The following is a 22,337-nucleotide window of genomic DNA, read 5'->3' as shown; positions in this document are numbered from 1 at the left end:
ATTCTTATTATTAATCCCTAAATGCATGACCTTGCACTTTTCACTATTAAATTTCATCCTATTACTATTACTCCAGTTTACAAGGCCATCCAGATCTTCCTATATGATATCCTGGTCCTTCTCTGTGTTAGCAATACCTCCCAGCTTTGTGTCATCCACAAACTTCCCGCTTTTTGTGCCAAGGTCAGTAATAAAAAGGTTAAATAAGATTGGTCTCAAAACTGTTCCCTGAGGAACTCCACTAGTAACCTCCTTCCAGCCTGACAGTTCACCCTTCGGTACGACTCGTTGTTGTCTCCACTTTAACCAGTTCCTTATCCACCTTTCAATTTTCAGATTGATCCCCATCTTTTCCAATTTAACTAATAATTCCCCATGTGGAACTGTGTCAAATGCCTTGGGATAAAACATTGTTTTATTCCAACACAAAGTAATCCCTAACTGTCAGGCTGGAAGCAATAAAACATTGTTTTATTCCAACACAAAGTAATAAGATTGGAATTTCAAAGTTGTCTCTACAGCTGGTTTTAAGAAAACCTTCTATTAAGATGCTTCCATTTGATGGAAAATGGCTTTTTCAACAAATCAGAATTTTTCACAAAAATCTAAGTTGTTGAAATCTGCTTTTTTTTTTTTCTTTTTGCTGAAAAACAAAAAAACTCAAAAACTAAAAGTTCTGGAAAATGTTTAGTTTTGAGGTTTTTTGACAAATTTTGACAAAAGTGAAAAACGTCATTTCTGTTGACTCCTTTCTCTCCCCACCCCATTTCCTCTGCCTTAAATATATGTTTCCCAGCCTTTTCTGGTTAACTCTGCCCGTCATCATAAAGTTCATTTGAGATCACTTGCAAACTACAATCCTATTGTTTAAAGTAATGTAGGGGCCAGACTCTTATACTCTTGTTCAGATTGAGTAGCACCTTGACTTTGGTAGGACTTCTTGTGGAATAATGGATTATATCACAGCTGTGAAATGTAAAGATTCTGTAGTGTAACGTTAGGGGTATCCTGACCCTAGTTCAGGTACCAAGGGGAGCATAGTGATGAACATCGTATGCAGAGTAAAGTGATTTCATTTCATATCATGATCTGGACACCCACAGAACATTCTACAGCTTTGACTAGACTTTTTCTGTCTTGTGCTGAGTGACTGTTTGTTCCAACCCTCTCCCTTCTCCTCCCTCACAATTGCTTCACCTGAGCTTCAATCCACACCTGCACTTCTTGTCTTCTCTCCTGCTTTGTCTCTCTCCTTCCTTTGAATATTCTCTCTCCCTTCACTTTTCTTTCCATTTTAGCTTATTCCTCTTAACTAAACCAAACCCCCTTTCTCCCCTCCCCCTGCCTGAAAAAAAATTGTGGAGCTAACATGTTTGCCACCTTCACATTGTTCACTCTGTTTGTGTGTTATACTCTTTCCCTCACTCTGTGTCTGTCTCGTCCAGGGGCGGCTCCAGGCTTCAGCACGCCAAGTGCGTGCTTGGGGCGGCAAGCCGCGGGGGGCATCCTGTGGGCACTACGAGCGCGGCAGGCAGGCTGCCTTCGGCGACTTGCCTGCGGAGGGTCCACTGGTCCCGCGGCTTTGGAGGACCTCCCGCAGGCAAGCTGCCAAAGGCAGCCTGCCTGCCGTGCTTGGAGCGGCAAAATTCCTAGAGCCACCCCTGGTCTTGTCTATTTATCCTGTATGCTCTTTGGAATGGGGATTGTCTGCTACTCTGTTTGTAGAGTGTCTAGCCCAATGGGGCTCCATTCTTAGTTCATTCTTAAGGCACTACTATAGAAGACTTTATTATTAATAATAAATTAGCCTCAGACTTCGTCAAGCAAATTTGAAAAGATCATTGTAACATCTTATTAAAATTTATAGTGAACTAGATTATAAATTTTGGGTTTTTAAAAATGCAAATTAAGGCTCTGATCCTGGAAACATGTGAGTAGGTGGGTAACTTTATTCCTGTGAATACTTCAATTGGACTCATAATGTGCTTAAAGTTTAAGCATGTGCAAAAATGTTTGCAGCAGTAGCTGTTAAAACTGCATTTTTATTAAAACCAGTCTTTGCAGCATAAAATATTTCATGTCAGAATAAAAGAGCTTCAGCATTAACAATGAAAAGTTATTTAGACTTTCAATATATTATCAGAGAATCCTGTGACATCTTATAGACTAACAGACGTTTTGGAGCGTGAGCTTTCGTGGGTGAATACCCACTTCGTCAGACGCAGGTAGTGGAAATTTCCAGGGGTAGGTATATATATATATATGCTAGCAAGCAAGCTAGAGATAACGAGGTTAGTTCAATCAGGGAGGATGGGGCCCTGTTCTAGCAGTAGAGGTGTGAAAACCAAGGGAGGAGAAACTGGTTCTGTAATTGGCAAGCATTCACAGTCTTTGTTTAGTCCAGGAGCTGATGCTGTCTAGTCAGCATGATATTGCAGATGAACTGAAGCTCAAGCAGTTTCTCTTTGAAGTCTGGTCCGGAAGTTTTTTTGCTGCAGGATGGCCACCTTAAGGTCTGCTATAGTGTGCCAGGGAGGCTGAAGTGCTCTCCTACAGGTTTTGTATATTGCCATTCCTGATATCTGATTTGTGTCCATTTATCCTTTTTCCGTATTGACTGTCCAGTCTGGCCGATGTACATAGCAGAGGGCCATTGCTGGCATATGATGGCGTATATTACATTGGTGGACGTGCAGGTGAATGAACCAGTGATGGTATGGCTGATCTGGTTAGGTCAGCCTGGACCAATCTACACGGGAGGTCCACTTTCTAGACACCACGGTGCAATAAGTGATGGTCACATTAACACCACCCTATATCGAAAACCTACCGACCCGCTAGGCTACCTTCATGCCTCCAGCTTCCATCCCGGGCACATTCACACGGTCCATTGTCTACAGCAACCACTGAGGTACAACCGCATCTGCTCTAACCCTCAGAACAGAGACCAACACCTACAAAATCTCCACCAAGCATTCTCAAAACTACAATACGCGCGATGAATTAGGAAACAGATCAACAGAGCCAGACGTGTACCCAGAAGCCTCCTACTGCAGACAAAACCAAGAAAGAAACCAACAGGACTTCACTGGCATCACATACAGCCCCCAGCTAAAACCCCTCCAACGCATCATCAGGGATCTACAACCATCCTGGACAATGATCCCACACTTTCACAGGTTTTGGTGGCAGGCCAATCCTTGCCCACAACAACCTGCCAACCTGAAACGTATTCTCACCAGCAACTGCACATCCGCACCATAGTAACTAGCTCAGAACCAATCCATGCAACAAACCTCGATGCCAACTCTGCCCACATATCTACACCAGCGACACAGCCATCACAGGACCTAACCAGATCAGCCATACCATCACTGGTTCATTCACCTGCACGTCCACCAATGTAATATACCATCATATGGAGCAATGCCCTCTGCTATGTACAACGGCCAGACTGGAAACAGTCACTACGGAAAAAGGATAAATGGACACACAATCAGATTCAGGAATGGCATAATACAAAAACCTGTTAGGAGAGCACTTCAGCCTCCCTGGCCACAACTATAGGACCTTAAGTGTGGCCATCCTGCAGCAAAAAACTTCCGGACCAAGACTTCAAAGAGACTGCTAGCTTCAGTTCATCTGCAAATTTGAACCATCAACTCTGGACTAAACAAAGACTTGAATGGCTGCCAATTACAGAACCAGTTTCTCCTCCCTTTGGTTTCACACCTCTACTGCTAGAACAGGGCCCCATCCTCCTGATGAACTAACCTCGTTATCTCTAGCTTGCTTGCTAGCATAATATATATATATATACCTACCCCTGGAAATTTCCACTACCTGCGTCTGACGAAGTGGGTTTCACCCACGAAAGCTCAACGCTTCCCAAAATGGTCTGTTAGGTCTATAAGGTGTCCACAGGATTCTCTGCTGCTTTTACAGATCCCCAGACTAACACGGCTACCCCTCTGATACTTAATATACTATCAGTTATCGGTGAACATTTTTTATGCACATAGGCCAAAATTTTCAAAAATAGCCTAAAATTAGGATCCTAAACCCATATTTAGGGAGCTGAGGGTGGGATTTTCCAAAGCACCTAAATGACTTAGGAGCACAAGTCCCATTTACTTCAAATTGCAAATCTTGATAGAGAAATATAGCCTGGTCTAAGTAATTCAGCTTCCTTGACTTGTGGAAGTTTAATATATCAGAAAGTGGCAGATATAACATGGACTTTTCACTTATTGGTTTTGTGTCTCAATTTGTTTTGCTCATAATAAGGGCAGCACTGAAACCTTGGACTTTTCCTTTTCACTACAGATAAGGATTTTAAGTGTGAAACTTATTAGTAAAAAAAAAAAAAATAATCCATATAAATCTGAAATTCCACTAACGTTTACTACCAACACTAATGAAATTCTACTAACACTACACACAGTTCGGAAACTAATTAAACAACCACAAAACAGCTGCATTAACAGTTTAAAGTGGTTAGAAGGTAAAGAACTAGAAACATGGAAATAAAAAAATCTGATTTAAATATAATCAGTTTAAATAAAAAAAATCATTATTTAAAATGTTTTAAAAGTCAAGTTTTAAATTGTTTTTTAAAAATCACTATTTTTATCTCCATTGACCAGCTGCTGATCCATTAGGACAAGTGGCTGAGGAGGGACAGGGAATGGGTGGAACCATGGCTCTTGCTCCTTCAGCCTACCGAGTTGGTTGACCACTTGGGGGGAGGGTGCATGCTGTCTATTGAAAGGGTGCAACAAATTGCTCCTCACTTCCAGTACAACCGGGATGCTCCTGATTCTATTGATGGGTTGGTGATATTACATACTACTCCTTATTTGGGATGTACATATAATGCAGTAAAGAATCAAGAGGTTTGCAAGACTACTAAGTATCATACATCGGAGAATACTGAGAATATCCTGGAAATCTCAATAAATCAAAAATCCTGAGCTGAACCCTCTCAAGATCAAAAATCATGAAGCAGAGCTCAAAACCTCATGAGATTTGCCCTACAAATCATGAGATTTTTAGAGACATCATTAAACCATGTTTTTTAGTCTGGCTTGTGCCTTTTTAATTCCCCTCTACTCTTCTGGGTATGTGTGTGAGATAGTTTCAGCTTGAAAAGTAAACCTTTAATGCACACAAAATGCATGCCTCTTCCCGGCTGCTCAGATGGAGATTCTACTTACCATCGCCTCACCGCTAAACTGTGGCAACTTCCAGACATTTCCTTTTAATGTCTTGACTCTCTTCTGCCTTGATGCCCCCTAGAGCTTCTCTTCTTTCCTGGACCCAGCAGCACCACTTCTTCAGCTCTTCCCCCTTGTTGCTTTGCTGCCCCCCAGGATTTCTCTGTCTGGATCCCAAGCAACACTGTGTTCCCCTAGGTGCCTTGGGAGGACTCCCCTTTTCCACCGCTACCACCAGGCTGGGAGAGCTGCCATCTGATACCTCCATTTCCCACCCCATCACTGTTCTCTGCAGACCCTTCAGCCTCCCTCCTCTCCCAATTCCCTCTGCAACTCCTAAATTTGCATCCTCCTCTTCCCCCCTGTTCCCCCTGCCCATAGCTTTTATTAAGGACAGCCTCACTGAACACCACATGCATCTGTACTGTAGGGAAATGACCATCTTGCTGGCTTCTGCCTCAATCGGAGTAATAGGAGATGGTGGCCATTTTGAATATTTATAAAAATTAATAAGTTGTCAATGTCAGCCTTTCATTATTTTTTTCTGAGAGAGGCAAGTGAACACCCCCGAATCGCTAGTCAAGATAAAATGTAGAAAGGTGGCAATACTGCACTCTCATTCAGCTGCCCCTTGTTGTGATGTAGCTCAGCTGAGATTGCCTGTGTCCATCAGGGTTATAGAAGTTGCTGCTGCTGGCCACCAAGGGCTGCTGTATAACCTGCCAAGCAGGCAGCCAGGAGGCCTCCATACCTACTCTCTTCCTGGCCTCACCCATTGGATCCAGGGGGAGATGCCACTAGGAGGATTTAGGCAGTGGCAGAAGGTGAGGGGAAAAGCCCAGCTTTACCTCAGACAGCTCCATACAGGAACCAACTATCCCCTACAGCAGGGGCTCTCAAAGTGGGGGTGGGGTCAGAAGGTTGTTATGGGGGGGGGGTCACATGCTGTCAGCCTCCACCCCAAACCCCACTTTGCCTCCAACATTTTTAATGGTGTTAAATATATAAAAATGTGTTTTTAATTTATAAGGGGAGGTTATACTCAGAGGCTTGCTATTGAAAGGGATCACCAGTACAAAAGTTCAAGAACCACTGCCCTACAGCCTTCAGCATGCATCTTAGCTACCTTAACATCCCCCAGACTTTCTGCAGCATGCACTCCTCCCCCCCCCAGTCCCTCATCCACGACTTTTGAGTTTTGTGTAGCTCCATGGCCCACCTTAAGTGTTTAAGGCAGGTTGTGTTGCTTATAAACTGAAGTTTATGGTTGTATGCCTAGTATTTTCAGCTATTCAAAGTGCATACAAAACAGTGGAGCAGCACCAATTTTGGCAGCTATTGATTTATATGCCATTGCATTGTAACCATGTCACCAAGTTAAGTACAAGACTGTATTCAGTTGCATTGTTTTTTTACATTATTAAAGTGACCACAAGACTGCTAACAAAAACAATTCCCTTCCAAAAATGTCCAGTGGCCCACCTGTATGTTTTTGGCAAAAATAGTGTTCCTTTGAGAAGCACAGACAAGGATATTTGTACAGATATGTTTTAGATGTTTGATTTGATATATTTACATAAAACTCATTGTTTTGTGGTAGGATGTGATAGCAGAGGCAACTCCGTCACTCCTATGTACAATGGATTTAAATTCTTTGTCGTATTGAAATCTTGTTTTAATAAAATGCAATAAAATCTCTTGGGCTTGTCTCACCCCGCCCCCATATTTCACAGCTAAAACTTCAGGGCTATAAAATATAACCTGTCATTACATGTGAATCTGAAATATGATTTTCTAGAGACTGGCTTTGGGATTTTTGGTATAGTTTTAAAATGTACAGGACCAAATCCTGAGAGAGGACCTTAACAATAAACAGGCAATTACATCACAGAACAAACATTTTACTGATGGGTTCTGATGATGATATAAACTATTATGTTAAAACATGAGTATCCAATCTCAAAATGGAATTATAGCACTATCATTTAAAAATTAAACTGGATGCTTCAGAGTGCTGGACCTGTGGCTTTCATGGTTCTTGCTCTTCCACTGCTCCCATTTTGGTTAACCCTGACATTTCATAGATAATTCCTCATTTGTGTCTCTCCCCCTCCCCCAATTTCCCTTTTCTGACCCTTTGTTCCGCTGCCTATCTGACAGAGTCTTTGGGTTTCAGAGGCTTTTAATATGCAGCTGCCAGTGCAGATTCCTCTGCTGCTCAAAAGCTGGATCCTTCTCTCAAGGCAACCAGTATGACTTCCTCTGGTACCATAATTGGTCGGATTTTGTAATTCACTGCTATGTTGACTATAATACCATCAACACTACAATCCACATACACACACTTTAAATATATACAGATACAGTTTAATTATTCTGGGACTGTAAACATTTACAAAAATAAATTACAGATGCCTTCTGAATTATAACAACAAAAGACATAATTAGAGGAAATAATACAAGCTGGATCTTGCCAACATTTAAGAATGTAACTCTATCAGTGTGTGTAATCCCCTTGATTTAAATAAGACTATCCATGTTAGTAAAGTAGCATGCAAGATCTGGCCTACATCAGCAATGAACAGTTTAAAAAAGTATTACAATATTACTTTAAACCAGAAACTTCATTTTGGTCACTTTTATCAAAAGTTGGTATTGGCAGATGTGCCAGTTTTTGACTTACCGGTAGTTCACTTTTACTTGGAGAAAATAACTTCTCTGTTTTATAAGGTAAAGTCAGCAATAAGCTGTGATTACCAGCAAAGGCTACAGTGATCTGTGCTAGTCAGCATAGTCAGAGCACTAGGAAAGGGAAATAAAGAATCAGAGCAACAGCAGGAAGTGGGAGAGAAGGGAAAAATATGGCAGAGCAGCAGGCAAGGAGGTGTATTGAGTCAATAGGAAGAGAAGGAGAGTGATATATGGTAACAGAATTGCAAAGTGTCCTTTTTTGTTATTATACATCATATGTAAATTAGTAATCCAAAAATTATATAAAGGTTTTTAATTTTTTTGCGAGATCATGGCTATATTAACAAATCATTTGCATTTCACTCAGTTTATTGCCTGAACCACTTGATACAATTACAGCAGAGAATCCTGTGGCACCTTATAGACTAACAGACTCCAAAACGTCCAAAACGTCTGTTAATCTATAAGGTGCCACAGGATTCTCTGCTGCTTTTACAGATCCAGACTAACACGGCTACCCCTCTGATACTTGATACAATTAAGTATATAAAGTTGTTATATTTAGATATTGAAGGTAGGATAATTTTCTCTTTATAACCTGGTAATTTACGAGGTTAAAACTACTTGGAAATAGAATGGAAGATTCCTTCATATATATCATAAGGCCAGAAGGGACCATTGTGATCATCTAGTCTGACCTCTTGTATGATACTGGTGTTAGGACTTCCCTGAATTATTCCTGTTTGAACTAGAGCATATCTCATAGAAAAACATCTTGATTGTCAAATGTCCAGTGACAACAAATCTAACACAGCCCTTGATATGTTGTTCCAATGGTTAATTATCCTCTCTTTTAAAATTGTACACTGTATTTCTAATCTAAATGTGTTCTAGTCTTGCTTAAATTTAAATTTTATACATATGGGTAACCACATGAGTTCTTATTCGTGGAAGTAAGGCCAAGGGACTACTTATGTGAGTAAGGACTCATCACCTGGGGAAAAGGTTTTCCAGAACAAACCTTAAATAAGTATCATAAACTTGAAATCTAGTCACATTTTAATAAATGTGTTAAAAGTGGTTTCTGATTCTATACCTGCCCTTGAATCCCTCTGCTAATTTTTGTATTTTTTACCATCACATTTTCCTATTTTTAAAAAAAAAAACAAAAAAAACCCCAAAACATTTTCCCTCCTATCCTCTGTTGCAGAGTAAATAATTTTCACAAACAGAAAGAAAACTGACAAGCTAATGCTCCAAACCTGCCTTTGCACAAGAGGAGCGCTGTGTTCATGCAGAGCCCATTGTAGGACTAAGGCCTAATCACACGTGAAACAGTAAAACTGATTGTATGCAAAATGCTGTGAAATGGACAAAATAAACAAAGTGGAAAATCACATTTTGGTCTGCAGTATTTTAACCAATGATTGCTACAATACCTAAGCTTACTGTAAGTGAAAGAAAAACAGTCTCCCCTAAATTTTGAAATACGTACATTTGAATAACAGACACACAATGCAGCCTACTTCTAGACACACAATGTAGCCTATAAAGCAAGAGGTTAAATTAAATCAGATTAAAAAGTGTCTTTCACAGCACTGGAATGATATTTCTCATCTTTATCGTTACAGCCATAAAATATGATCTTTTTTTTTAAAGTGTAAAACTTGGAAGGTTTACGTTTTTTAACCAATGTTGCTGCCTTATACAGGTAGATTAAGATGATCAAAAATGGAAAAAAAAAGTGGCAGCTGTCATCAACATTTTCAAATCTGTGAATTTTTCCAAACTGCTTGAAAATAGATTCCATTTGAAGCTTGATCTGCAGAATTGTCTTTGATATTCCAATTCTGCTACCTGCCAAATAGCTTTCATAATGACTTGACATTAAACCTAGAAAGCTTGCATTCTGTTTCCCTTGTTCACTAACAAACAGAATCGCAAAAGAATAACATGAAGGAGGACATATGACCTGCTTTTGATAAAAGGTGGTTTTAGTTGTTTGTGTTAGTCTTGTGATATATTTTAAATATAAAACAAAGCTTAGAGAAAAATTGAAGGGCTTGTCAGTATTGCCATGCAGTTTGAACTACGGGGCTATGAACAGCAATGTGCACCAAAGTGCTGCACTGTAACTCCCTTGTGTGGATGCTGCTGGTGCAAACTAAAAGATTCCTAGTTCATATTAATGTAATCCTCTTCAAACTGTATTACATTAATGTGAACTAGGAACCTTTTCACTCACACCTGCGACATCCACAAGGGACTTTGAGTGTAGGACTTTGGTGTACACTGCTATTCAGGCCATCGTAGTCTGAACTGCAGAGGAGTGTAGAAGTGCCCTGAGAATCTATACATCATATAATAATAACCCCCACAGGCTTTATTTGCAACTTATAATTACCAGTGTTCATTTAGATATGGTGAAATTTACCTAGCTTCTTAAGAGACACAGTAGTTCTTAATACTGCAGAACTGCCATGGTTGCACTGCATGAGACAAGGACAGAGGACACCATACTCCTTGCATGCAATAGAATTGGGCTCCACAACTGCGTTGTGAAAGGCAGTGTGAGTGTGGTGTGTCGGTGGCAAGCCTAGCTAGTGCGTTTGAGATTATACAGTTGCTACTTCAGGTGCTGAAATAATAATAACCTGCAAAGTTTAACTTAAATATGCAGATTTTTTTAAACAAGGTTTATTTGAGCTGAGACTTTGAACTTCAGCATTCAGCTCAGAATATTTTTACAGATTTGTTTTGAGATTTTTTTAAACACAGTTTATAGGAAAGAAGTTGACAACCATTAACTACAACAACAAACACCACTCTACTCTGTGATTATGCAGTTATGCACACTGAGTATGTAGTATAGAGGGAATACTTTAAAATATGTTTTCTACTCACTTTTACACTGTCATAAGCATTGTCAATCAGCTTCCATACACCTGCATTTCATGGAGCAGCCAATCTACATTTAAATGCAGTAGATTTATGTAATAAGTTTATTATAATAGAAGGCCTATATGTGGCCTTGTGACTCTTTTTGGTCTTCTGGATACATTCTGTAGCATGCAGTGGTTTTATATTACATTTTAACATATATACACCAGTGGCAATAGGTGAAACTTGTAGGAGGGGCAATGTAACACTCTCTGGCTGCACAGATACTCATTAAGGGCCTGAATCTGCTTCCCTGAGTCTCAGGGAGTAGTCTCTTACATGTGAATAGTTCCATGGACTTGATTGGAACTACTTGCCTAATAGTAGCAGGGCTCTAATTAAGGGTACTTTTAAAATTTCCTTTCAGCTGTTTTTGTGGCTTTTCAATGAACTCTTGCTGCTTTTCTCTGGGGCCCCCTAGTCAAACATGCACATTTACACTCTAGCCTGAGCCATGGGAGGAGCTGCCGCTGCATGAATACTTCTTTTGACTGAGTATTCTGTAAAATGAAGGCTGTGAATGAGCTGCAGAATTGGATTAAAGGCACATTTATTTTACTCTGATTTTATGTCCTAACTTTTCAGTGTGGCAGTGCCCCAGGTGTCCTGGTGGCAGAACCACCACTGATGTACACCCACTTCTGTAATTTGTGTTAACAGACATTTTGGGGCCAGGCATTTTTCCAAAGCTCATGAGTTAGTGAGCTGTAATTATAGTAAGATGTATATCGTAAATAATTCATGCATGTTCCACATGAACAACATTGGGTTTCTGACTGGTTTTCTGTAACATAGCTGCATAATGATTTGTTTGGATTTTGTCTCGGATGATTGATAGTGCAAAGTGTTGGCAATGATGTGAATTGCTGTCAGGTTGTCTCGAAAATTGCTGTACTAGCGGTGATTTTTTCTCTCTCTTTTTTCTGCATGCTTGTCTAGTCTCGGCAGACACCTGAGGGCGAGTTCCTCCCTCTCGATCAACTTGAACTGGATGTAGGTTTTAGCACAGGAGCAGATCAACTTTTTCTTGTTTCCCCACTTACAATCTGCCATGTGATTGATGCCAAAAGCCCCTTCTATGACCTCTCTCAGCGAAGCCTGCAAACTGAACAGTTTGAGATTGTCGTCATCCTAGAGGGCATTGTGGAAACAACTGGTGAGTAAAAAAACCAACAACTCAGCAAAACATATGCTTGTATATAGTTTATAATTGTGTTGCTTTTTCCAAAGGTGAAATAGATTTTTATAATGGCTTTTACTCTATTGTAGTAGAATGTCGTTAATGTATACAAGGCTACTATACACCTATTTTCAGATGAACTACATATTATTTGAGCAATTGTTTTGAAAATGAAAATGTATGTTTTAATATGCATGTGCATGCTCAAGAGGGTTGGTAAGCTAATAAAATAACAGTAAATTTCTGTAGAAATTGATTCAGCTGCTCAGTTGTGCCTGTATCAGGCCTTTCGGAATGTAGAAAATAAATGACAATGCATGCAGGTCTGCTCTCATTGCAGTCTTTACTGTAGAATAATGTATTTTATCCTTGCTGCAAGGTACATGCATGGTTGTGTTGGAGTTACTAGTGGACAGACTCGCCAGTAGGCTGGTGTGCATGCTAATAAGCATAACATTGTCAGCACTAATGTAATTTGAATACACCTTCTTCGGTTCCAAAAAATACCAGTTTTTTGAGGATGGAATATTGGATAATATAGGGTCATGAGCATGTGGACAAGAGTCAACGTACACAGGGTTGTGGCAGGATAGAAGCCAGAGGACCTAAGCTTGCAGTCCTTGAATAAATTTAATACATCTTCCACTAAAGTCAGTGAGAGCAGAAGTAGTTCCTCTGTCCTTATTCAACTAAAACTTCTGCTAACGTTAGTGAGTGTTTTGCTTGTGTAAAATCTTAAGGACTGAGACTCGGAATGTCTATATAAACAGAACTACTATGCATATGCTATTTATTAGAGATTGGTGATATTGGAAAAAAATTCTGCAAATAATCATTGGAATTTTTAAACTTGCTTTGGCTGTGTTTTCACCCCCTTTTTAATTCAATGTTTGTAAATATTCTAGTCTTAAAATGGTCTTCATGTTGTCAAAAATAAGCTGCTGGGAATAGGATCTTATTCTGAAAACTCACTAACTCACATGAATTTGCAGGATCAGGAGCGAGATTTATAGAAGTAGTCAAAAGTGGGATAAACATAGTGAAAAATAATATATATGGATAAAGCATGAAAAAAATGAAAGAGCTTCAATAGAGAGAATGTGAACAGAAGATAGAAGAGGAGAAGCTCAGAAAGAAAGCAGCCCAATTCTTGAATTAACTAGTTAGTCTAATTCTGCTTCATCTCTATTAGAGTTTGAGAATGGAGAAGAAACAGCAGAATGCAGCAGGGAAAGCAGGCTGTGAGAAATTAAATGGGAAAAGGATGGTACTGTAAGAGGAACTAAGAAGGAAAAAAGGGAGGGCCGATTTCATAGAAAATACATTTGGCATCAGCACTGTGGACAGTTTTTACCGTGAATCTGGTCTATAGAGAAGAAAGGATAGAAGAAGTGATACAAAGAAAGAACTGAAATAAAAAGGCAGTCTGGTCTAGTTTCTGGTGCCAAACATGTTACTTATAGGGATTTACCAGATGTTCCTGGATTGAACAATAAACTGTGTTTCCACTAGATTAAGTGAAAATTAGGAAGTTTCTCTCTTGCCTTTTACATTTAAAAAAAAAATCCTTCTCCAGTTTTTTTCCTTCTTTTCCTTCCTAATATCCCTTCCCAAAAATAATACTACAAGATAAAAATTAAATAAGTTTTCATTTTTAAAACTGTCCTGTAACATTTTTAAGCGAACCAGTTCTGATCTTCTCTAAGGACCAGATTATCACCTACCTGGGAAAAACAGAGTTCCCACTCAGACGGTCTTCTGAGTTTTTTTGGGATGGGAGGCAGGATTTGCCCACACACAGACCTTGAAAAGGGCTTACCCCTCTAAATCTCTGGGATACCTGGCAGAAGCCAGGGCTGTGCACATGGACATCCTTTCCTATGCACTAGTTTCTAGGTTCACTGTCTTGTGATTGCTCCTGAATCTTTCCTTGGGAAGGAGGTCAGTTCTTACAGTGGAAGATGCTACCTGTGTAAGGTAACACTAACTAACTGATTCAGTATTATTTTGCCTGGGTTTCTGGGCTGATGATGCTGTGGAAAGTTTGTCACGCTCTGACCACATGGTTTTCACATAAAGGGGCTTCTGTGATCTCTGAGACCAGAAAACACCACTCAGCCTCTTTCACATGTTGGAGGGCTTCTCCACACCATTTGGGTTCCCCCTACAACACATAGCTTTAAATACTGCACGCTGACTTTTTTACTTACTGGATCCATTTACTGGCCTTTTTAATGGTGTGTTCATTATAAGTTTAACTGAGATCATTGGATCATCTTTCACCAGTGTGAGCTCTTCCTCGCTCCAAGGAAGTTACTGATGTAATATTTTCAGTAAGGGGAGTAGACTTGGCAACACACCCTACCGCCTTCATATGGTAAATTGAGGCTAATGAGGAACTCCCTTTCTGCTTTGATTTGGGGACAGCATCAGCCCACCCATTTGGCCTTAAGAGCATAACTTTAAGGGAGAGGATCCTCTTTTGAAAATATAATACCTATGTTGCTATGACTTCTATTCATATAGATGTCACTTCTGCAAGGTCATCTAATGGTCACAGTTGAATGATAACAAAGACGCAGGAAACTGTAATATACAAACTCCTTTGGAAGAGTGACTGTATTTCTTCAACACAGAAATGTACAAAAGCATTCTTAGGGAAACAATATGGGTTAGGACAAAAGTGACAGATTTCTCTGTCCGCACTAGCAATATGTGTTTTCATGAGGCTTCCCAGCAAATATGGTCTGAAGCAGGAATTTTTCCTTCAAATCTGGACAGCAGGTGCAGCTTGATGTATGTTTACTATAATGAGTGTATCTTAAATTGAAGGGTATCTCCGTTATTCCAGTGATATTCCTAACTAATATGATGTAAATGATGACGACTATGGTTCCTAAGTGCTCTGCTGCCCACTTTCCGTTATTGTGAGTGATATCTCCTTGAAGAACCAGGTAAGGGTTGTATAAAAACTACTCCTTTAATTTTAAAGTTCAGTAGAGAAACAAGTGGCTAAAACCAAAACAACCTTCCCTGCCGCCTGGGTTTCAACCCTACAAAATACTCCTATCTATGTTAAAAGTGATCTGCTAATCTACAGCTCAGACGAGCATTAAGACTCCTGGCCTCACTGAAATCAATGATGAAATTCCCATTGACTTCAATAGGGCAAGATTTCAGCTCAGGCATAACCTACTGCTCCAGCTAGGTTTCTGCTTGCTCCTTTGTTATTTTTAGTAATTGCTTGAGCGCTTCTCTTAGCTGTTCAACTCAACCCTCTTAATTCTGATCTTGAGAGTTGCTCAGCAAAGTGGATTGCAGCTATATAGCATCTACCAGGATCAGTCCATACAGAATCGAGGAACAATAATTCCTATTCAGAAGGATTAAAATCTTCCTGCCAAACAACCCCTGGAACCATGAAAAACTACAAACCACAAACAACGTAATTGTATATTACAAACATTCCTATAGTAAAATTATAATCTGTGATGTATTCTTGTATATTCTGAATAACAGTTGCAACAAAATGCTACCCAATTACTAACATACATATCCCCAGAGGCCACATCTAAAGTCAATGTTTATGTTACTCACCCAGCTTTTGGGTGTGTCTGTATCACATGGAGCCTCAAAGTGGAAGTAGGGCACCAAAAGAAAAGAGCAGTTTCCTGTGTTGCTGCCTGCTTTGTTAGTAATGGTTTCATGGTATGAAGAGGAGGATGTACTTCTGTATAGGTTGGCATTGACACATGTAGCAGTGAATGTATGAGGTGGCTTTGGAAAAATGCCATTCCCACTAACACACCTGCCTGCTAAATTTTGCTGAATGTAATGTAACAGCAGAAAGGAGGATATAGGTGAAAGGCAGCGGCTCCACTCCCAGCTACATTAGTGGTTATAATACTACTAGCTCTGCAAGAAGACATACCTGCAGGTGGATGGGGGCTGTGAAGAGACAGCCTGCTACTTTTCCTTCACAGGACTCAACCTGGCTAGAGCTTTTTCTGCTCTGGGGTTTGGGCAGCTTCCTTGCCAACAGTGTATCGTCTGGGGGTTTATTCTAATTGCTTCTTCCCTCATGTAGTGTAGGAGCAGTGCCTTAAGGCAAGAAGTGGCCTTCCGACAAACAACACTTTTGGGTGAACTGGTCCCTAAGCCTCAGCCCAATATGCTCACCTACAACAAAGTGACATTTTGTGCCTTGCTGAACAATGATGGCCCTAAGGGAGTATAGGAGGACAAACAGTGCTAGTGTAAGTGGGTATATTGGAATGTCTGAGACAATTCCCTTTATGGTCCCTGTTTAAACATTGCTGTTCTTGGTGCCTTCTGTAGGATTGACAGCCATGGACTTCACTCCTTTGTCCACGAAATTCTCTCAGTGACGTGCAGGTTCCCAAAATATGATTCCACTGGAACCCCTCTCAGACTTTCAGAGCCTTCTCTCAATTTAAAGCTCACCAGATTCTTTGACCTGTATCTTGGTGGGTTGTCCTGCTACTAATGATGCACATCTTTTTGGATGAGAGCTATAAATTGTAGGTATCCCTAAAGTGATACCAGTATCTCTGATAGAAAAGAAGACTACATCCTAGACTGTTACATGCATGTTTGCTGAATCATAATATTCAGAAATATTCTTGTTATTGCAGGAGGATTTGTAATGGTAGAAATAATTCAGTTTGTTAACAAATTAATCCTTTTTTGTGGAAAAATTAGCTTTTACATAATTTCTTCACCCTTTGGTCTTGCTCACACTTTCATATGGATTTTTGTGTTCTCTTGAGAGTACATTATTATTACCTTACATGATCCTTGACTAATAAGCCTAAAGAGTGGATTGAAGCTCTGTATCAAGGATGGCTTTTAGCTAACCTGGCTCTTGTATTATTCCATCTCTAAATATGTACCTTTACTATTAGGGAAAAATCTCAATAATTTCATACAGACTGGGTTGATTGTCTCAGGAATGAGAGAAAATGTATAAGTTTTATATAAATTGTTTCCTAAGGAATTAAATTTGACAGTTTTGGCAAGACAACATTTAAGTTAGGCACAGTAAATTAAAGGAGTAAGAGTAACCACATCACACAGGTTTCTTTGAGTATATACTAATACAGTATTTCAATCTCATTTTCTCATCTAGTAGTAAATATTAGTGAAATAGATTCATTTTACTTATATTTGTGGAAAGAGTATAATATAAAAACTTGTTTTACTTTAAAGTAGTAAAATACATATGAGGGCACCTTTCTGGCTTTTAAACACATACATTATTGTAAATGTTGACAACTAGGACTAGAAATTGCTTCTAAATGCTAGCAGGTCTTTCAGAGCAGAAGTGGAGATTTCGGTAGGATTTTATATATTTTGCAACCCTCCCTGCAGGATTTTTCAGGCAAAAGGCTTTTAGAAAACCCTATGTTGTCAGACTATTTGGAATCATCAGTAAAATAGTGTTAGTTGCCTCCAATGTACTGCTTAAATGATGCAGGAATACACAATGGAAGTGTTAAAATGTCCTGCTCTTTATGAATATACACACTGAAAAGAGCATCAGGCCAGTGGAATATTAAGCAAATAGCTGGAATGGTTCTTGTTGTCTAGAACTAGAACTTCATTTTCTATTATATGCAAAGTAAAGCTTCTTTTCAGCAGTTTTTCACAAATGTCTTGTGAAATTCAGTGAACAGGTCATTAAGTTTTGTGTTTGAATGAACCTGGTTTGCAGGTCATGCTAGATGGAACTAATGGCAGTATTGGAAAACATCTTGTGATATGCCTCATGTGACCTATCCTAATCAATCTTTGTCAGGCTCGACAGATAGCACAGAACAACTTCAATACTTGTGACTGTTTAGATGGGGAAAAATTGCAATGTGTGTTGATGAAGTTCAGATGAACTTCAGGCTTTTTTGTAAATGATATTGGTGGCAGAATTTGAACCAAAGCGTATCCCCCCCTCTCTTTTTTCCCCCTTTGATGAGAGTTTCAATTGAATCTCTCTCAGAGCTCTAGTTCAGAAAGGTTTTGTTTTATTTAGGCTGTGGCTCAGTTTAGCTAATTTTTACTTTCACTACTTATCTATCTTTGTCATAAAATGTGTGCTTCTTCTTAATGTGAAGTTTTTGCGGATTGAAACCAAATACTGTCTAACTGTTACAAATGTCTCCTCTCAACAAATACCCTTCAATAAAAATGAAATTTCATGGCGTCCAAGATCTGGTGCATCAAGTTTTTGAAGAGTAGCTTTACATGCTTAATACTTTCACCTTTGCTTTCATAGAAATCCTTACTTGGTTGACTAAGGAGTTTATTGATTAGCCAGTAAACTTTACCGCTGCAGTAAAGAAAGGTGGAAAGTATGCAGTATGCCAAGTTTTCTTGTTAAAAAGAATACAGAAATCCTAAACTTTTAAAAAAATACGTTTGATAGATCAGTAATTTTAATTGGTTAGCATCAACATTTCAAACATTTCATTCCAAGTTTGCATTTAGTGTAAGTTCAAGGCCTTTATTTTTGATGTTGGTCATAATTCATATATATGATAAGTCTGTGAATTCCATTATAATCTTCAGTGATAATAAATATGAGGTGAAGGTTAGTAGTTTAATGTTTCATTTTAAATGTAATGAAGGATGAAAAATTTTTGCTATGTCAAATAAACACAAGAAGCAATGATTCAGTGATAATCCCTATTGTCCGAATCCGAGCCCCACTGAATTCAATAGCTAAAGATCTTATTGACTGCAGTGGAATCAGGAATATGCCACATATCCCAAAATGCCCATGTATAAGGGACTGCTTTTTACTACATGTTAATTACCACAGTAATTGCATGATTGGAGATAAGCAAGGGAGTAAAATTTCTTATTTTCTAGGATTTGTCTCTGTTGCTACTCTGTCCGACATTGCGTCCCCCTTTTAAGTTCCCACAATGTGGGAAGTGTTCTTGAAGAACTACTGCCTTAAAAGTCAGCAAGAGTTTTTCTGAAGGAGTAGCAAGCAAGGGATTGGGATAGTGTTTTTTGAAGCTGCATTTAATCTAAGTGTGGTGTCAGCCACTTAGGAAAGAAGCCCCCCATCCCACTTTCAGATAGCAGATCTCCCACAGAACCTATTCCCATGTAATGTGGGATTGAAGGAAGAAAGCAGGGCATGGTCTTAACCATAGAGTACAAACCTTCCCATCCTTCTCTGTCCAAGTTGCATCCTGTCTGATAGCTGATGAAATGATAGGGGGCATTATCTTTTTGCTGTAATGGGAAAACCATTTATTAAAATGTTGTTGAATTTGTTACCCCATCTATCCTGGTAAATGGTTGGTTCCTTTTTCCTAAGGACGCATATCCAACAGTCAAATATAAGACATATGCAACAATGTACTATGCACCTGTTCACATGTTACATAATGCCTTTTTATTATTCTGGTGTTTCTCTATCTAGACAAAGATCTTCTCTGTAGCCATTTAAATAAACTATTGTTTGCCTAGAGAACTACTCTTTTAAAACTTTAAAATCTGACTCTAATTTCAAATTCACAGTATCAAAATATTTTATTTTTAGTTCAGATGCCTCACTCTCTTCAGAGGATCAGCACAGGGGTGAGTTTCAAACGCAATGCATTTATATTTAGAATAGTATATGGCCTTTCTTCTGTTTTGCATCTACCTTTTTTTATTTCCAGACTGATTTTACATGTCAGCACAGAAGATATGATAACATAGTATATCTGAATTTCAAAACATTAAGCAGACCTGTAACATAGTTAGTTTTCTGAAGCTGCTTTCTTTTTTTATAAAATTGACTTGCAGACAGTCATTACCATGGAGAAGAGATCACTTCAGAAATAATAAAATTATCACATGAGGGAGTTGTGTTTTCCCCTTCAGTTGTGAAGAGCTCACAAACTAATCCTTTGTGGTTCATATTAGACTCTTATTCCAGTGCATTTGTTAATACTAACATGACAGAATGAACAGAAAAGGCCTTGCTTAGTGCTTATTGTTTCTATAGCTTGAGTTTAAATGGAAATTCAACCCATCTGCCTATAACTCATTCAGATTTCTTTGTGCTGGGAGACTACAGGATTGCCCCCTATGTTCACAGTACTTTTTCAAGAGCGTATTGAGACTAAATTTACCATAAAAAAGAACAAAAACTGAGTTCTATAGATGGGTGGTTTATAGGATTAGGCCGATGGAAGACTTCTACCTATTAAAATCATTCCATTTTAATAATCTAATTATAATGAATGAAGTAAAAAAAAATCCTTAGTTGCGAGAGAGTGTAAATTACTAAAGCTACTGTGCTGTTTTTAAAGACAAGAATTCTAGTGAACATTTGAAGAATCTTCATTTCAACTATGTATTTAGCATTCTCTGTCATCTCGTTGATACTGATATGCCAGTTATTGCATCATAGAAAAATCCACTATATGAGGTTGAAAGGAAGAACGTTATTTCCTTTGGGGAAAAAAAGGCAAAACAAAAACCTGTGTGAAGGAAAATATGGAATTCCAATTATATTAAGAAAAAATATGAGAGCGTTGGAGTCACAAGAAAAGTATCAGGGGAACAATGTAGCACTCAGGTTTTTTTAACCTGTTTTATATTTTGAGACTTCTCCCTTTTTTAATTCTTACAGACATTTATTTGAAAAGATCTTTAAAAATGAAAAGTTTTCCTTTAATACATGGGCTTAAGCATGGTTGGAAATAAAACTGTTTTAAATGTGAAATTAATGTGTATGACTTTTTTCCTGTTACTTCAGGGTGACACAGTACAAAATGCTCAGTGACAATACTGCAACAATATACCATGTCAACAAACAGGGAGAGCCATCAGAGAACAGCTTTATGATGCAAAAAAAAATAGAGAATACAAACAAAGCAGAAGACTTCTCACAGTTGCTCTCGGCACAATGCTGTTATAGAAGGCTAGACTAGGTTAGTGTGTGAGAAGAGGTGATGGGAATAGGTGGGAAAGCTGTCCCACTTAAAACAGGGAAGGATAGAAAAATTAGAAGAGTTTTCTCCTTTGGGAAGGGAGGCAGGACTCCAATTATGAGGAAGTGGGGTAAAAGAGCATAAGAAGTGCAAAGTACAAATATATGTATCTTCTGAACCTCTGTGCAGACCACTACATATCAGTATACCTTTTCTATTCTAAAGGCTGTAACCAGAATGGCTACAACACTGGAACATGCACAGGGAAGTGGACTTAGATGATCATATTTATGTCTCTCCCATGTGTAATTTTTAAGTTATGAATTATCAGGAGAAGATCCAAGTTGGTGGTCTTTGTGTGGCAGCTCTGTAAATCCACTGCACTCTTCAGCTAATAGCTGAATTATGAATTTACTGTAATTCCTTCCTGTCATGCAGGGAAATATAACCCCTTTGTCAGGTACTTTTCCATCCACCCACTCATCTGTGAGACAGAAGCAAAATAAATTAGGCAGATCTTCCATTTCTTTATTCCCATCTGCTAAAGCCTAGTCTGTCACTTTTTTAAGAGGGTCTATTTCTGTTACCTTCTGTCTAATGTTAATGCATTTGGAAAGTGCTGAACTATGATTGCCTTTATTGAAAGGACTAATAGACTCTGAGTATGTAATCATATCTGGCACATCACAATAATATTTGGTGGTTTTATGATGTAACACTTATATTGCAGAGGATGCAATCCTTTTTGTCCTTGAAAAGCTTTTGTGTAATTTTTACTCATCTCCCAATTCTGTTCCTTATCTCACATGTTGTTACAGTACATGTTTAAATTGTGGATAAAAGCTTATGCTTAGGAAATGCTTTGGAAACATGAAAAATTAGGTTGCCAACATTTTTGGATTATTCAAAGAAAGCTGCAAAACAATTCCATGTGGCTCTGCCAGGTTCATCAACCCTGTCTCAGATGCCTACTTCTGAGATGTTTGGGGCCAAATTTTGTTATTACTGCTGTTAATCTGGAGTAACGCCATTGAAGTTATGTTGTTATTCTAGGTTTACATTGATGTAACTGAATGATTAGTACTGCCTTCATTTTTTCTGTTCTTTTCTTCTTTTTGGTATTTAAAGGTCAGCTTAGCATTACTTTGCTTCTCAAAGATTGTGCAAAATTAAAAAAAAAAAAAAAAGGAACAGCTAAGGTGCCCAAGAGTGGCCATGACTCATGAGGGTAATTTCTAATAGTTAAAGACCTGAAAATCATCATTTGATATATATAAAAAATCTCCTCTCACCCCATGGGTGGTATGTGTCTTCCTCAACCTCAGGTCCTCTACCAGAGGCCTGGGAGTTTGAGGGTTC

At 38.8% G+C, this 22,337-nt stretch overlaps 1 protein-coding gene across 1 annotated transcript in view; it reads left to right on the top strand.

Moving 5' to 3' along the window:
• The window catches only part of KCNJ3 (potassium inwardly rectifying channel subfamily J member 3), a 207,130-nt gene that overhangs the window by 10,065 nt on the left and 174,728 nt on the right, over window positions 1–22,337 (top strand). The window contains exon 2 of the mRNA XM_032763877.2: window positions 11,787–12,003. Coding sequence (XP_032619768.1) covers window positions 11,787–12,003 — 217 coding nt within the window. The remainder of the gene's footprint in view (window positions 1–11,786; window positions 12,004–22,337) is intronic.

This window comes from Chelonoidis abingdonii, chromosome 10 (assembly GCF_003597395.2).
Source record: "Chelonoidis abingdonii isolate Lonesome George chromosome 10, CheloAbing_2.0, whole genome shotgun sequence".
NCBI lineage: Eukaryota > Metazoa > Chordata > Testudines > Testudinidae > Chelonoidis > Chelonoidis abingdonii.
Note: the sequence above shows the minus strand (reverse complement) of the source record. Positions and strands in the feature narration are given on the sequence as shown.